Raw genomic sequence first — 18740 nt, forward strand, 5'->3', positions numbered from 1 at the left:
CTTGAGTGAGGATTGGCATAGCGGATGGTGAATGTCCAAGGAGGAAACTTTCGCACATCTCAATTAATAAGGTACGCTTGTGCATGTTCACATTATGCACCAGGGGTCACACCGGGTGTTGTCCTTGTATAATAACTCCTCCAACAGAGGTATGCGAAAGAACAAACATAAGCGTTACAGTCACAATTTTTGAGATTTGAACATCGGTAAACGATTTACGAAGCTGCTGACTTGGGACATAAACATTACCATGAACATAACGAAGATGCAGAAGAGGGCCGAAACATATCAAAGGGACATTCAAACTCATTAGTAGAAACCAAACTGACAATGCCATTGGAAAAAAAATAATAAAAAGACAAACAACAATATACGAAAGACAAGTTGAACAAAGACAACAAATGAATGAGCATCACGAAACCCACCAAAAACTGCAAGAAGGGGGGATCTAGCTTAGATGCTCCGTAAGATGAAGCTCTACATGTGCACCCGTCGTGTTACTGCAATAACTACACACGCGGTGAATAGTCTAACTCGGTAGGTTGCATATGAGGAAAAGAGGACGTGAATGTGGTTACAATTAGAACACATTCTTCGTCATCTGTGAAACAGATATGCCATTACGGTCAACCACCTGTTGATGGTATCAATAAACATGTCAATAGCACAACGAAAAGCCATGGTAAAATTGTAATGATATTGTTTCGTATGACAAAGACCTGCATACTTTAAGATTAAACGATTTTGCGAATGATTTATTTTCGGTATTTTCGCTTTCAAGATCAAATCGCGAAAAAATTCAAAGTTTGATGACTACTAGTATGTTGATTGCACATCTCCGGTTTCAACTTGAGACAAAACAAGAGTTCACACGCTAAAATGTCTTGCCTGTTTTACTTATCATTAAATTCATGTTGAAAGTCTGTAATGTAAAGGTTTAACTACAAGTATCACTTAAACTTAACATTATCAATGTTCTACGTATGAAAATAAGGTCACGGCTAGGTGAACCATGCCAGACAGATATGTTCACCTTGCAATCATTCCATACAAAAAATATAGTGGCCCTATTGCTAGTAGTACACGAGAAACAGACCAAACCACAAAATCTTAACATTGAACAATGAACCATGACAATGAGGTCAAGGTCATATGAACCCTGCAAGACAGACAGGTACACCTAATAATCATTCCATACACCAAATATAGTTGAACTAATGCTTATAGTATCTGAGATACAGTCTTGACCACGTAACTTTAACCTTGATCAGTGATTAATGGAATAATGTCGAGGTGAGGTGAACCCTACCTGATGGACACGTAGACGGTGTCAGGAATGATACACTGACAAATGATGACAATTTATCATTGACCAATGAACCATGAAAAGGAGGTCACGGTCAGATGAAACGGACAGACAGACATGTAAACCTCTCAATATTGTTCCATACACTAAATATAATTGACCTATTGCTTATAATATATATCTGAGAAATAGACCAAACCACAAAAACTAAAAATTGTCCAATAAACCATAAAATCATGTCGAGGTCATATGAAACCTGCCAGATGGACATCTACATCCTGATTATCATTCCATACACCAAATATAGTGGCCCTATTGCTTATAGTATCTGAAAAATAGACCACGAAGTTGAAGTCAAGGTCAAGTACACTTTACAATCTTGCCATACACCAAATATAGTTGATCTACTGCTTATAATATCTAAGATACGGACTTGACCACGTAACTTTAACATTGATCAGTGACTCATGGAATAAGGTCGAGGTCAGGTGAACCCTACCAGATAGACACATAGACGGTGTCAGGAACCCATATACTAAATACAGTTATCCTATTACTCATAATAAGTGAGTATTTCACTTATCAAAAAACTGTAAGCAGTCACTAAACCATGAAAATGAGGTCAAGGACAATAGATATGTGACAGACGAAAACTTCATCACATAACATGCATAAGGTATCTGCACACAAGGTATGAAGCATCCAGGTCTACTACCTTTTGAAATATAAACGTTAAACAAATAGTTTACACCGTTGCCAGACTGTCTTACCTATGGCTCTCATACTGCGTCTATTGCAGTCGAGACAAAAAACCAACAACACAAAACCCGAGATCGAGTTTATATTGATATTTAGTTATCGACAATGAAGGTCGGTTGAGAACTAAGTTTTACAACAAATGAGATGATTTCAATTTTCCTAAACAGCACTGGGATATGTCTCCAAGTTGATACGATATTATATTTCAGGATTTACGTTTTCTACGACGAATTGATTAATAGAGTGTTGTTGCCTATCAGGGAGCTATTGAGGTGTTGCAAATTGTAAGAATGAAGTTATTTACGACCATCTATGGATGTCATCATGATTTGGTTAACTATTATAGAATATCTGTTTCACACCTCTGGCCTTGCGGTCATAAAACTTTCGAGTCTGTTTTTTGTACTCATTCTCGAAAATCAACCAATCAAAATGCTGGATTTCATGTTTCGAGCATGAATTTTGCCATGGGGTTGTCAGTTTATTTTCGTGTCCCTTTGGTATCTTTCGACCTCTCTTTTATGAGTGCCATCTTGGTATCTTCTTACTTTTTTTTGTAGTTTTTAGTTATCGTTAGTCATTTCCTCGATTATGAACTACCTCATTATATTTGTCACTGGATTTTTACTTTCATGAGCAGCACAACAGGTGCCACATTTGGAGCAGTATTTGCTCACCATTCAAGAGCACTTGAGATCACCTCCAGTTGTTTCTCAATAACATAAAATACACTAAGGACACTCCATCTAGTCAGAATTCTAATCAAGTGAATTTAGCATATGGTAGGCGACTTACCAGGAGTTTTGTCAATGCTAATTCAATGCCTCAAAGCATGGCCAATCAAATGCCTCAAAACATGACCAATCAAAATGTTAGTCATATGGGTCAAGGAAATGGCAACATAGGACAAAATAACAATACATTTCCAAACTTTACACCTAATATGACAATGAACCCATCAAGTCAGTATCAAAATATGCCTCAAATGGGCATGGCTGGAAATATGAACAATAACATTGGAAACATGCAACCATCAAATTTTCCAATGGGACCATCAAATGCAGTGGGTCAGGCATTTTATGGAGGACAAGCTATGTCAGCACAGTATGGAATGTTCCCAGTGCATCATGGGTTACGCGGTAAAAGCATTGTAAATATGGCTCGTAGGTTAGTATATGAATGTTGGTTTATTGTGTGTTCTTTCCCTACCATTCCTACCACTTGATAGACCCTATCAATTATCACTACATGTACATGTATCTGTGAATCTAGTGCACTTGATTTTTTAAAACCTTAAACTATTGATGTCATATACAGTGGTTGCCTGTTACTATGGCATCAGATTATTTTCTTGTAACGTTTTATTGGAAGGTCTAAGATGTTCAATACTTTTGGACTTTCAGATGTATTTGAAACAATGTTTGCTTTAATATTATTATGTGACCTTGATATTTGACCTTGAAATTGAAAATCTTGAATGTTTAAATGAAAATTAGTTTGAAGACAAATTTTCATTCATGTCTACAAGATTTATCTTCAATAATGTATGGCTTATCCTTTTACTTTGGTCTTTATACATGTAGTTAACACGGTTAAAATATTTGATGAAAATATAAGGCTTGTAACAATATTAATGTACAAAGATAAGACATGTAAATATGTTTCTCAATAACATAAAATACACTAAGGACAAAATAAGCATCACAATGTAACAATGACATAATAGTCACACCTTTCAATTCTTTACATTTAGCAAGAAACAGATTGATATCATATGCAAGTCAAAAACAGGAAATCTTCCACTGAAGATCAAATTTACACATCCTTCAGCAAGGTGACACTTAGAATTTGAATATATTAATTAACAGTGAAAAGTACTAGTATATTAAGTTAACATTATTAACATGTATATTTCTTTATTTTCTTTATAGTGGCCATCCTTCAGCATCTAGTGGCATGACTTATCCATCAGGTAAGGGAAGTATACTTCACTTTAAGAAAGTCAAGAAATTTTAATTTGCTAAAAACTGGGAAGTTGATTATTTCTTAAAACCATGGAAGAACATTCAAACCTGTTTATAAAGGAGATCTTGGAAGTTAAAATTACAGACTTTATGAACTAGGTGACATGGAATTATATATGACTGTCATACAAGTGAGATGTTAAGCTTGCTTTACAACAAAGGTTTAATCCACCATTTTCTACATAAGGAAATGTCTGTACCAAGTCAGGAATATGACAGTTGTTTTCCTTTTGTTTTATTTAGTTTTGGACTTTCCCCTTTGAATTTTCCTTGGCTCTCAATAATTTTGTTATTTATTTTTGAATTGGGATCAAAATGTACAGAATTTACTTCACTGGGAACAGAAGTATTTGACATGACAGGTTTTCACTTAATCAAGGTGATCTGAAAAAAATTTGACTAATTATATATCTTTTGTTTTACAGGTTCCAGTACTGCAGTAAGATCTGGTTCTCAACATTTAGACATACCAGAAGAAGCTAAAATACCAAACATTAATTCCAGGCAAAGTAAAAAACAAGGTATTTTATGCAAATTGTCTTTAAAATCAGTAAATTATAAAATACAAAACAAACGTTATTTCTGCCAATGCAGAGTGAGACACTATATCTGCCATAAACTGTGTTTATTTATGCATTAAAGACAACAACATTTGTAAATTACTGCAACCAAACCTTGAAAAACTGTAAAATTTCATTTTCTTAATTTATCATCTAAACTGTTTACCGTACAGTCTGGATTGTACTTCGTCAAAATTATCTCCCCATTACGCCAATTCATTTTCACAATCGTAGAAATGGAAGCCATTGTAGGGATGACGCGCAAACAATTTTGCTCTTAGAAACCAATAAATTTATCCACATTGCACCATTAAGATCCTTATATGTCAGTTGTATTTTAAAAGACAAATATATCAACTAGCTAATGAGCATCAGTTAATGATCTTGTCTGCATTGATTCAACTTAAAACTATTGTCTGATCAGTTGTCAAGTGGAATTTTCGAAAATTCATAAACATTTAAAAAAAATTCTAATTAAATATTTCATGGAAGGGCAGACTAGATTTTTTTAGTGGTTGAAGACTATGAACCCTAGTTATCACACACAAAAAATTTTAATTTTTCGAAGATATGCATTTTCATCATCCAACTTGAAAGACTGTCGTCAAGTACTTTCAGTAAAAAAAATAGCTATTCGAACACACCTAGCAGTGGCGGATCCAGCCATTTTAAAAAGGGGGGGGGGGGGTTCCCAACCCAGAGTAAAGGGGGGGGGGTTCCAACTATATGCTCCCATTCAAATGCATTGATCGGCCAAAAAAAAAGGGGGTTCCAACCCCCGGACCCCCCCCCCCCTGGATCCGCCACTGCCTAGTCTGTTTTTGAGATTCATTAGATAGGTATTTCACTTGACCAATATATTTCATCTTTTAGTACTGTGATTTTTTTATGTTATGAAGTCAACCTGTAGCTTTGATATATAAAAATGACAGAATCTGAAGTGAGATGATGTATGAAACATTCTTCCTTTGTACGATATCAAAGACAAAATATTCAACTCAAACACGCCCTAACATAAAAAGGTGCACTCGATTTTCTCTTTTCGATACAATTGTTACCAATTTTTGGATTTTTTCTTGAATCACACAATGGAAGGGCAGACACAAAAACTACTGAACTAATAGATTGATATGTTTTCCGTCCGTGGTAAAAAAAAATTTAAATCGGAGGTTATGCATTTTCTACATCCAACTTGAAAGATACCCATGTCGTCGACTTGATATCTAATTGTTCTGCTTAACTATGTACTAAATAAATTGAAAACTTATGCAAATGGTGTTTTTAAATAAAACACTTCGTAATTGAGAAGAAAATTGTAATTTTGTTTGTTTCTATTAACTTTTAAAATTTTTGTCACTATAGTAAACATTATAGTAAACATTTCTCGCCTTCTTCAACAAAGAGCTAATTGAGCTTCGATTCTTTTGTTCTATTTCAACCGGATTTCCGACTGCCGTAGAATCATGATAATCTAAATTTTACTAATTTCCTCCAGAAAGTGGTTCAGTTTCAATGGTTTCAATGTATTATACATTTTTAGGTAAAACATCAGATACAGAAATATTTGAACAGTTTACAGAAGTTATTCAACATCCTCCTGCCGATGAGGTATATAGACGTATTTATTGGTCTTTTCACTGTATATGGTGTTAGTTGCCAAATATATCATCATCATTTATTGTAATCATGTGAATAGAATATATTTTCATGGGATAATTGCAGATAAAAACAAATGAAAAAGTCAACAATTAAAATGTTGATTATCTCCCATTTGAAGCACTCTTTTCAGTTATCAAATGTGCATTTGCAGAAATAAACAAACAAAATGGCAGCTTATTCTATTGTAAACTGGTCCGCCATTCCATCGAAGGCTTCACACGGAAAGAACAGATTTTGATGTCTAATTAATATAATACATTATAATCACATCATATGATGCACTGCTCTTGTCTAAATTATGAAATCAGGAGTCAGAAAACTCACTTCAGGATTAAGGCTGTACCTGTTGTTAGTGTAGAGATAGGTGAACACAACAGAGGTCCAGTTTAATTCTATTGATGGCATAACAACTGTGTCTCTGATTCATCAATATCACTTACAAATAATTGTTACTCTCAAATACTGTGTATTCATTTTTAAAGGATTTTATGGATAAAGGTAATGAAATTGAATGTTCAAAGAATTCAAATTTTCTATTGGGTTGTATGATGATTTTGGCAAAACCAAAAAAAAACTTTAATTCTAACTGATATGCAAGATTTCCCAATTTCACGAATAAATAGCATGTAGGAAAATAAATGAATCCACAAAGGCACAAGAACAAAAAATCTCAGTCAAGAGTTCTATGAAAGATGGCTATGCATAATTTTAAAATGAAACTGGATTTTTGACATTTTTTGTCTGTTATTGACTGTAGTTTACAAAGATTTTTTTAACCATGCATGCATTGACATAATGATATGGTAACCTCTTTTCCTAATCTTATGTTTTTCACAAAATTTTGACTCTAACATTGTACATCACATCCCAGAATTTGTTTCAAAACTATTGTTTATAGTGTATTTCCTCGAGTCAGCTTAATCCAGGGCTTTCATTCATGATATAATAAAGGGCCTTTTCATTGCTTTTATTAACCAAGGGTTTATATTGCAAGACTACACAATTTTTTTATTAAACAGAGGCAAAGAAAAACAATGAATTATGTTTGTGTTCCTTTGGCTATAAAAGTTTTAGGTGGTACCAAACATCTTGACTTAAAGAAATTTGGTTCATATAATTTTCAAAATTTTGTGAACAAAAATAATTAACTTTAAAGGGGCACTAGCTGTCAAATTCATGGTCACCGATTTGACTCAAATTCTCATATTTGATTTATAACAATGTAAAACATTTATCCACACTATCAAAAGTCTAAATTAAACAGTTTACAGAGCATAGGGTAGATAAAATATAGGTTCGTTTCGTGTGTATTTTAGTCCAGACGCCATCTAATTAACTATCGATTTGACCTCAGATGACCATATAAGCGATGTAAACATAAATAAAGATATGAATAGATTAAACCAACACGTGCAATTGGATTTTTATAGGTCTGTTTGCTTTTATTTTATAGATTAAAAATATATGTATCTCATTGCTTTTAACCGTATAAGAATGATTTTATGTGCATCGAATTAGTAATCAAATGATTTACCGTAGTTTCACTTTCATTGTTGATATTTTTTTTCTTTAAATAACCAGTACACGTACAATGCATGCGTTGTCAATCTCTAGCTAGGTGTTAAATTGAAGTTCACATGAATACGGATGTAAAGAGGTCGACTCATTCACTTGCAAGTGAAAACCTAATTATCAATGTTTCTTAGCGTAATTTGACAAAATTGAACTTTTTTGGCTGCAAAAAGCGAATTGTTATTTCACTATTTAACTCTCGTTATTGATTGAACAAAAAAAATCAAACTTTAGATTTTTTATATATCTCGTAGCTAGTGCCCCTTTAAATTGACCCTTTGACAAAAATATAAGAATTTCAAAAATCTTAAACCACATACTTTACATGCTTTATCAGAAAAATATAATTGGATATAAAGCAGTTTGACAAACCCTTATTTTGATCATTTATTGAGAAGCTTTATATGCCTTTACAATAAGACTTGATTAGAACATTTTGCTGATACATTTGTATTTTCAGAGTTATCTCCCTATAGTGTTATGTACTGTGAAGCCAAGAAAAAGCTAGATAGTTTATATTTAAATCATTTATTGTGCTTTTTAAGACTTTATTTTAAAGCTAAAACATAGGGTTCATATTAAAAATAAGAGTTTTGATATGATCTTAAGCAAAGCATTTTTTAAGGATAAATATTATCATTTATGTATTGTACATTTTCTGTTTCAGGACTGCTGTATATGTTGTGAAAAATTGAGTCATGCCTCAGGATATGGAGAGGGTCAGATGGAAAATCATGTTGTTTATCAACTCAATAAATGTAGTCACATGTTCCATAAGTTGTGTTTAATAGCCATGTATGATAGTGGGTCTAAGGTAACGTATTTACATTTTTGTGTTATATCTCACTCCAGGCAAACTGAAAAATATTGATTCCACAACTGCAACAAGTGTATTACGATATTTCTCTACTCAAGACAGTTAAATTTTAATATAATTAAAATTTAACTGCTGAGTGTGGAGAAATGTCGTAATACAGGAGCTACAGTGTTGGAATCTGTTTCTCTAATGATTTTTATTCTTCCTTTTTAAAGATTTGAGGAAAGTTGTGTACTTTTGATGTGACATCATCAGGCATGGTCGCCTTTTTTCATGACGTCACAGTAAGAAAATTCAGAAGAAAACAAGAAAATTTAACGTCACAACTAAATTTCCAACAATCATTTGCAGAGAACAGATTTTTCACTAGTGAGGAGAAATATTTTCTTAAAACAAGTCAGGAAAGGTTTAAAAAAAACCGGTCAAAGTACAAAAGTAGTAAAAACCATAGATTTTATTTTTTATAAAAATTCAAGCTTTGTAAGTACTTTTGCTATCTGCTGAAAACCTGCCATGTTCTTGTTAAAAACAAGTGAACAGTCATATAATTAGTAATGTGACTTTATCATCAACCATTCTATAATTCTCGCTTTTTGTTTGTTTGAATTTTTCCCCTCTAATTTTACTTTTCTTTAATAAAAAGTGTATGTTTTGCCAAAGATTCTATCAGTATTACAAAGTAAGCAAATTTAAAAAAAATACGCAATATACTTAGAATTTTTTTCTGAGATTATTGAAATGAGGATATTACTGTCATTCTATAAATTATATAGGATGCTTCAGAAGGGATAACTTTACCCTTTGTTTTTATTTTGTAGAATGGTAGTATGCAGTGCCCAGCCTGTAAGACAATATATGGAGAAAAACATGGAAATTGTCCAAAGGGTGTGATGGAGTACTGTATAATGTCCCAGGCATTACAGGGCTTATCAGACAGTCAGACAATCAGAATATTGTATCATATATCCCATGGGGTACAGACACAGGAACACCCACATCCCGGGAAGAGATTTACATGTAGGGGATTCCCCAGAGTGTGTTTCTTACCTGATAATGACGAAGGAAGAAAGGTAGAGTTTAAATTAGAATCTGAAAGTGAAATTCTCTTGTTTGTCATCTTGATGGCCACAGACCAGAATTAATTCCTCTATTAGTTCTTTATAACTTTTTGTCTCATTGAAAAAATTGAACCTAGTCTTTATGTCAAATCTCTTGTGTGTGTTATGTACAAAATTATATTCAACATTCAGAAAGAGTGCACTCTAAGATCCTACAAATTCCGCCAATACATAGTGAAGTTCTCTCACTTGTCATCTGAAAAGTTTGCTATCTATCATTCACTTACAGCTAGGGAGACATATATTTTCTATAAAATCATTTAGCCTTACTCTTGTTATTTAAAAAGACTGACAGATTATTCCATACATTTTTTTCTGTGAAATTCATTCACTTGTTAGCCATTTTTTGTTTGTTAAAAGAGGATTGAAGTATTATGACACTTTTTAAGTGAGATTCACAACCCGTTTTTTTTGTTTTTAGAAAAGAACTGAAAGAATATGTTAGAAGAATGCCGATTTATAAAGCTGTCCAAAACCAAATGATTAAAGGATTGTTAAATTTTCCAATCATGGCTAGAAATTGCAATTTATGATGGTCTAGCATTTTAAAACTCTTGTTCGTTCCTGCTTGCATTTCTGTATCATGATTTCGGATTTACTTTTTGGGACTTGGGTGGTATCAAATAGTTTATTGTCAGAAAAATTGCCAGAATAGATTTTTGTTGCCACTGAGTTTCAAAATATTTGCGCAAATATAATCATTGATATTTCTTTTGAGTCCTGATGAAGGTATATCCATTAAAGTGATTCAGATTCATGAAATTGAAAAAAGTTTCTTTTTTAAACAGCAATTATAACAAGTATAAGTTTATGCCAGTCTTAATGACTCAGGCTCCTATTTTTCTTCATTTTAGATATTAAAATTACTGATAGTTGCATGGAAGATGAGATTAACATTTACAATTGGACATTCTACAACCACAGGAGAGACTGATATAGTCACATGGAATGAAATACATCACAAAACAGAATTTGGATCAAATATTTCTGGTCATGGTTTCCCAGATGACAAGTATTTTGATAACGTACTTCAGGAATTATCTGTACAAGGGGTAACAGAAAAGGATATATAATTTGATTGTACACATTTTATGTATTCCTGGAATGTGATTACATGACAATTGAGTAATTGTGTTCTCTATGTATACTAAGTTATACACTGATTGAGATGAGATCTAAGAGGAAATAAAATCAAATCTCATTGCAACATAATATAAGTGATTGTATTACTTTGATGTTTAGTACCTTAACATTAAATTGGATTTCATCACATATAACTCTTTGGATCATTTAACACTTTTTTGATTGTATAGTTATCTATTTGATCTTGTAGAACTTATCTATGTGATAATGTAGTTATCTATGTGATAATGTAGTTAACTATGTGATAATGTAGTTATCCATTTGATCATGTAGTTATCTATGTGATAATGTAGTTATCCATTTGATCATGTAGTTATCTATTTGATTATTTGGTTATCCTTTCGACCATGCTGTAATTGTGGTTATATATTGATTATGTGGATATCCATCTGATCATGTCATGTTGTTATCATTTTGACACTTTGATCATGTGGTCATGAATTTATAATCATGTGATACACATTTGAATTCTGCATTTTCAATTTGATCCTGTGATAGCCCTTTGATAATGTGATACCCTTTTGATCATATGATACCATATTTCTCATGTATAACCAATTAGATAATGTGATACCTATTGTATACCCTTAGATCCATTGTGATCCATCTGATCATGTGATACCTTTTGGATCATGTGATATCCATTTGAACATTGATAATAAATATGTGATTGTTCAATTTGATAATATTTAATGAATAAATCATTTTAAACTATGTTAAAAGAATCTATTTTTCAGAAACTATTCTAACCACTTTACATCAACTAGATAACACTTTAACTAATAGATTGGCTATATAACATTTATATCTTTTCAAACAACCACTTAATTTACTTTTTCAAAGTCACACAAGGCAGATGCAGGGTTCACGAGGTTACCTTTTTCTGTCTTTTTTTCATAGCTGGTCTCTGATTCTTTTTGGGGGCAGTTCTGAAATCGCCATGATAACATGCAAAATATTAAAAAGCATGAACTGTATTCTTATAGTACACTTGATAAAGTTTTGTTTGTCTAAATGATGAATTTTGTGAAATGCCAGCCAGATTTCGATATTCTTATATGGCAGCTGTTACTGTGTTAGCTTATTGTATAAAGGCTTTATAATGTTTCAGAAGGTATACACAACTGGATACTTCATTTTAGGTATACATATACATATGTTCTGAAGTTTTTGTCTGACATGTGTCATGGTACTGTACACTTTTTTGAAGGGCTGTTTCAAAATTAATCATAGTGAGAGGAATGAGAGGCTCTCAAATTTATTGTGGGTTGTTGCATTTTCCTTACAGCTATTATAGAATTATCGTTGTGTTATATGTTTTCGTATGTCATATGTTTTTGTATCAACCACATTTTGTCGGTTTCGACTGCATACGCGTACATTGTGGCGTGTTTTTCGGTTTCTATATTTAGAACAACAACACCTCTACAACTTGACATATTTAAAACATATTCAAAGTCGCTTTTTAAAGACGTTACAACAAATTTAATAAAACTGACCTGTTTAGCCATTTTGTATTTAATGTCAAAAATATGCATCACTAGAATAGTTGTGGAAAAAAATTCTGAAGGGTTAAAATAAAGTCCAGATATGTTTTTTGCCTGTCAGACATCTGATCTTCAAGACGTGTGACTGTCATGTGTTTTTTTGGCCGTTTTAATTACAAACCAGCGAGATAAAATTAACAGGGTTCTTATATAAAATGCTTGTTCAAAATCTAATTATTCAATATTTTATTGACAATTCTTTTTATACATCCTTGATACATGAAGATGAATACAGTCTTAACTTTTTATATTTAATCCTAAATTTTGAAAAAAGCATTTTATTTTAGAAAAAAATAATGTATTTTGTACAAACCAGGTGCCAATCTGAAATTTATCAAAATCTATCAATTTCAGCACATGAAACACCAAACTAAAACTATTAAGTAGCAATTTTTAGTACAAAAAAGTATTAAATAACTTTTTTTATGATTCAAGCGATTACTAGAACCATGACTAGAAAATATACATTTCCGGATTTTATAGTCATTTCCTGTCCGTGTAATGATCCAATTTTTATTTTTTACGAAAACATATGACGCCGTTTTTTTTACATACAAAAATCGCAAAGTAATCGGAAACAGTAAAAAACGTAGTAAGCCTTGACAAAAAAAAACTAGATACCTAAAATCAATCTACAGGACATGCTTTTTAGAATTGAGAAAACACCTGAATAAAAACTGAACAGTGAAAACTGTAAGCAGTGAAAATTGTTATTAGTACAAAAACACACCACACAATGATAAATGTAAAATGATAATTTTATATAATGAGTGGTTGTGGTTTAAAAGAAGTGACCTCTATAGGCATTTAATTTTTATACAGCCCTAATAAGGTTTATATGACCATACCCTTATTTTCAACTTCAATTTTAAGGATAATTGATAATTTTTCAGTTTATGTGATATCTTGTAAGAACTTGATCTAAATGTAGGTAAAACACTTCAACATGAAATAAGTTAATTCTATTCTATCATCATCAGTTAAGCAAGCCAGTGGCGGATCCAGAAATTTTCATAAGTGGGACCCACTGCCTGCTTAAGAGGGTGCTCCAGTTATTCCCTATATAGTTAACCAAATTTTTACCACAAAAGGGGGCACCCTCTACTTCCGCCTCTGCAAGCAACACATTTTAGCATGTACATTCATGTTATAATGAAGAAATTAGAACAATGCAATGGTTGTCACATTTCTCTCTGCAATAATTTAATTTTTAGCTTAGAAACAAGAGGCTAACTAGTGCTTAAAACAAAACTTAAGGACGTTCCTACAGACAATGACAAAATTCATATAAAGTAGTAATAACATTTGGTGTCTTAAATAATCCATGTCAAAGATTTATTTGCAAGATTTATGAAGATAAAAGTTACTTTCAATCATGTACTATTTAAATTTTATTGATATATGATCTTAATCATGGTTGTACAAGAACAACTTAAGTAAATGTTTAAAATCTTCTTCAAGGGTAGCTGTAGGGAAATTGAGTTTTGCATCAATCAGTAATGTGATTTTAACATGAATGAACTAACTTTATCTATGTGTAGCTTCAAATGATTAAATCTAGATTTTCTCTTGTAAGATTGATGCCTGTATTCTTTTATATTACTTTGCTGACTGTTGTTTATATTTGATTTATTTTTTGTTATTGGTAAACATGGATTGTTCTTTCTTTATTATGCCTGCATGATATATTTACATCTGATCTACTGGATTTCATTTCATTGTATATTTAGATGTATAGCCTCATTTGTTACTTTACTACAACAACAATAAACATTATATCTTATTTTTCTCTTTGATTGTTTTGTTTTTGATCAGCTGTTTATGATACATATTAGTCGTAAGCAGATAAAATGCAAAACTGACATAACAAACTTGTTAACCTAGTATCTGATATGCTTTTACAAAAGATAGATATATAAGAAGATGTGGTATAAGAGCCAATGAGACAACTCTCCATCTAAGTCGCAATTTTGTTAAAGTAAACAATTATAGGTCAAAGTACAGTTCAACACGGAGCCTTGGCTCACACAGAACAGCAAGCTATAACAGTGTTTTAAAAATTAAAATTTAACTGTCTTGAGTGGAGAAATATAGTAATACACTTGGTGCAGTTATTTTTATTTGTTTTTCGTTTATTTTTTGATATAAATAAGGCCGTAAGTTTTCTCGTTTGAATTGTTTTACATTGTCTTATAGCTTACTATGCGGTATGGGCTTTGCTCATTGTTGAAGGCCGCACAGTGACCTATAGCTGTTAATGTCTGTGTCATTTTGGTCTCTTGAAGACAGTTGTCTCATTGGCAATCATACCACATCTTCTTTTTTATAACATCTTTTAATTGAATATATAATTATTTGAATGCTTTTAACTTAGGCTAATAATGACTTTCAATACAATAACAGTTTATTTTTGAAGAGGTAAATACTGTCCCATTAAGCATTCACCAATATTACATGTAAGTTGAATTATTTACGATAAAAACCTATGTTCATTAAAAAAGTTACTGCTTGAAAAAAACCCACTTTTTATGGTAAAATAAACAAGAATGTTAAGCAAACAAAGACAACTTCAAACTTTTTGACTTCTCTGAATAGGATTATTTGATTTATTTGAGGTTATTGAGGACAATAAATTTATAAAAATAATTTTATTTTTATCAAATAAATCAAAAGAAATATGAATAATATTTATAGCAAATTTATAGGATTCAAAAATCTACATTTCTGATATTACAACTTAGTAATGGTGAACCAACACCTGAAGTGGTAATCGTGCGGTTGGGTAATAGCGGGTGGATACAACGCGGTATTCACAGTTGTCTTTCACTATAAAAGCAAATAAACGGTATTAAAGACAACAACACCCATCAATTACCGCATGGTGATTAATTTATTGTGGTCGACATGTTTCGCCAACAAAAGCGTGGCGTCTTCAGGACAATATTATACATGAAATCAAACAGTGAAGTACAAATTTTGCGGTTGTGTGGTTCGCCTGAACAATAGAGGTTGTTATGACGACGTTATAGATATAAATAGAAAGTGAAAGTGAAAGTACAATAAGAATCTAGTATAGTTAAAAGAGAAAGTTAGTCAATAAAGTTATTAACGATGTGGTTATCTGCTATTCTTGCACGTCTGTGTAGTGGTCCTCGTAGAAGTTTCTAGTGGTAATAATGTAGAAATGATGGAAGTAGCTCATAAAATGTCAGTTAATTAATCACCATGCGGTAATTGATGGGTGTTGTTGTCTTTAATACCGTTTATTTGCTTTTATAGTGAAAGACAACTGTGAATACTGTGGTATCCACCCGCTATTACCCAACCGCACGATTACCACTTCAGGTGTTGGTTCACCATTACTAAGTTGAAGTTTACTTTTTTACTGTGAACCTCTGCATCCGAGAGGATCCACCTTTGCCAAACTAGCGTTGTACCTAACAACCACACAGCATGAACGAAATACCGGACCATTTAAAAAGTTCTCGATCCGTTCCCGAAAATTACCAGATACGGAAAAATAAGGAGAGTTTTTGAAACAGAAGCAACCACAGAAACATACAAAGAAGAAGCAGTCCATCACTGAAGATTTACATACCATACATAAGTACACAAAGTCAAAGTAATTCGGAATACCAGGCATTTTACTTAGAGAAAAAAGGAAGGAACCAGAACCAAGATGAACAGCATAAACCACAAACCATATTTATAAAGAAAAGCTTTATCCACGGACATTTTATTAGCAAAGTTAATTTTTATGAACACATCTACCAAGATTTACAATTCCCAAAATTGCGGCGATCATACACTTCACCGTTTACTAACTCAATGGAAGCAGTACCTCCCTCGGAGCGAAGCCAGTTGAATTGGTACAGGATGGCCAATGGGGTGTTGTCCAATTTGGAAATTAACTGACATTTTATGAGCTACTTCCATCATTTCTACATTATTACCACTAGAAACTTCTATGAGGACCACTACACAGACATGCAAGAATAGCAGATAACCACATCGTTAATAACTTTATTGACTAACTTTCTCTTTTAACTATACTAGATTCTTATTGTACTTTCACTTTCACTTTCTATTTATATCTATAACGTCGTCATAACAACCTCTATTGTTCAGGCGAACCACACAACCGCAAAATTTGTACTTCACTGTTTGATTTCATGTATAATATTGTCCTGAAGACGCCACGCTTGTTGGCGAAACATGTCGACCACAATAAATTAATCACCATGCGGTTATTGATGGGTGTTGTTGTCTTTAATACCGTTTATTTCTGATATTATTCAGATATGAAGTGAACATGGTGATAGCACCTGCACATATTAGAAATGTTCATAAAATTTTTGATTTTTTTCATTGAAATCAAAATGTTATCAAAAAGTAATCAGAATAGCAAGGCATTTTAATAAGCAATTGATTAAATTACAAGTAATCAATTTGTCTTGGCTGATTACTGATAACAATGATTACTTTAAAAAATGAAACCGATTACAGCTGATGCATAATTACAATGACGATTTCCCCAAGTCTGGCGGAGTACAGATATAGGCCATTTAAGACTTTTACTGGTTTGTAGTGTTATCTACACTTAAGCTAAATATAGTCAGATAACTGTGATTCATAACAGGAAATGAGCGCCATATTGAACGATTCTTATCTTGCTAGTCACGTTATGTTACATAATATGCAGTAGATAAAAACAGTTTCACAATATATGTTTAATCGGATAAATTGTATCACTACTAGTTATATAAAACTTAACATGTGAATCTGTTATGGTTCCAGGCAAAATATACTTTCAAACATTTGGTTTCATTTTCTCTTTTTAAAAGGTAAGTCCAAGGCAATTTTTATTTTAAACATTTGAAAAAACACACGCACAAAGACACACTTAGACAAAGCTATGTTATTTTATCATACTTCACGCTGATTGGCTTATACGAAGGAGATAATTTACTCTGTCCTATGGCTCAGCGGGAAAAACTTTTTTAAACTGATGTCAACCCCTCATGCAGACAAAAAAACAACAAACCTAACAATTTAAATGGCAATGAATTGTAATGACAATGGATTGAAATTTCGTCAACAATTTTAAAGACAATGCTCATGAGGTTCTTTGTTTTAGCCTCAGGGCTTTTTCATAAACTGTCAAAATAAACAAAAAAATACATTGATGTTGCTTCACTTTTGTTGTTATTTTAATAATAGCTGTAACGTTAATATGTACATGCCATCATGGCTAAGGTATTTGAATTTAGAATTTAAAAGAAACTAATGATTGAACATTCAGTATAATAGATTAGATAACACAATGTCATTATTTAATGCATTATCGATTTTCCCATACGGCGAATGTTAAGTTTAGTTTTATTGAATACTTGTAATAATTGACATAACTTTTTTCTCAACTTAAAACCACGATAATTAATCCACACAAACTTACTTTTGGATACGAAACCACGAAATTTTAACACAACAAAAAGTACTGTTTATACAGTAGATGAGAGGGTGATATAGCAGATTGCTTCGCCTCTGTTGATAATGTTTTCTCGGGTATAAATTGCTTTATCATCCTCTCACTATATGTTTGGAGCCACTTATGTCATCCCAATAATTGAAAGTACATGATTGTATTCTTTCGGCTTTATCATAAATCTAAGACATTGTACTCTCGGAATTGTTTTATTCTTCTAGAAAATTTTTGCATAATTACATGTAATACTTTTGAAAGTTAAAACATCATAACCGTTTCAAAAAGGTTTTTCTTGAGATGAATCTTTTAAAAAATTGTAATATTATTCTTAGGTGGAGTTTGGTATTGTCTTTTGTTGCAATATCTTTTCCGAGGATACAGAGTCATTTTTTTATGTTATTTCAAATACAACATGTACAAAGAAAATCTTTTACAATCGTTCCTGAGAAATTAATTGTCAATTCCATTTTAAAGGAGTAAATGACAAAAAAAAAAAAACGTTGATGACGTTACGGTCACATAACAAAAAATATGTGTTTAGCTGATAAACAAGAACCTTTTAGTCAGTAAGAAGACTAGTTAGATTCAAAATTAAATTATTGCACTTTAATGATGTTTTTTTCCCATTTTTACAAATAATCTTAGAAACTAAAATAGATGGATAGAAAATTCAAACAGAAAAGTTAATCAACACGACAAGATCTCCAAAAATAGTCAGAACGAAGTTATTCTCCTTTAATGAAGATTGTT

General features: G+C 32.0%; 1 protein-coding gene across 1 annotated transcript; it reads left to right on the top strand.

Moving 5' to 3' along the window:
* Positions 1 to 2897: 2897 nt before the first annotated feature.
* Positions 2898 to 11107, top strand: LOC139528931 (E3 ubiquitin-protein ligase DTX1-like). Its single transcript, XM_071325179.1, has 7 exons — positions 2898 to 3232; positions 3997 to 4037; positions 4515 to 4610; positions 6190 to 6257; positions 8548 to 8694; positions 9516 to 9767; positions 10670 to 11107. The coding sequence occupies exons 1-7, from the start codon at positions 2898 to 2900 to the stop codon at positions 10886 to 10888; spliced, it is 1158 nt and encodes a 385-aa protein (XP_071181280.1). The 3' UTR covers positions 10889 to 11107.
* The last annotated feature ends 7633 nt before the right edge of the window (positions 11108 to 18740 follow it).

Source organism: Mytilus edulis, chromosome 6, assembly GCF_963676685.1.
Source record: "Mytilus edulis chromosome 6, xbMytEdul2.2, whole genome shotgun sequence".
In the NCBI taxonomy this organism is placed as follows: Eukaryota; Metazoa; Mollusca; class Bivalvia; order Mytilida; family Mytilidae; genus Mytilus; species Mytilus edulis.

Coding starts and splice junctions, on each gene's coding strand:
- LOC139528931 (XM_071325179.1), top strand. CDS start 2,898: ATGGCCAATCAAATGCCTCAAAACATGACCAATCAAAATGTTAGTCAT. Junction 3,233..3,996: donor ATTGTAAATATGGCTCGTAG/GTTAGTATATGA, acceptor TTTTCTTTATAG/TGGCCATCCTTCAGCATCTA. Junction 9,768..10,669: donor ATAATGACGAAGGAAGAAAG/GTAGAGTTTAAA, acceptor TCTTCATTTTAG/ATATTAAAATTACTGATAGT.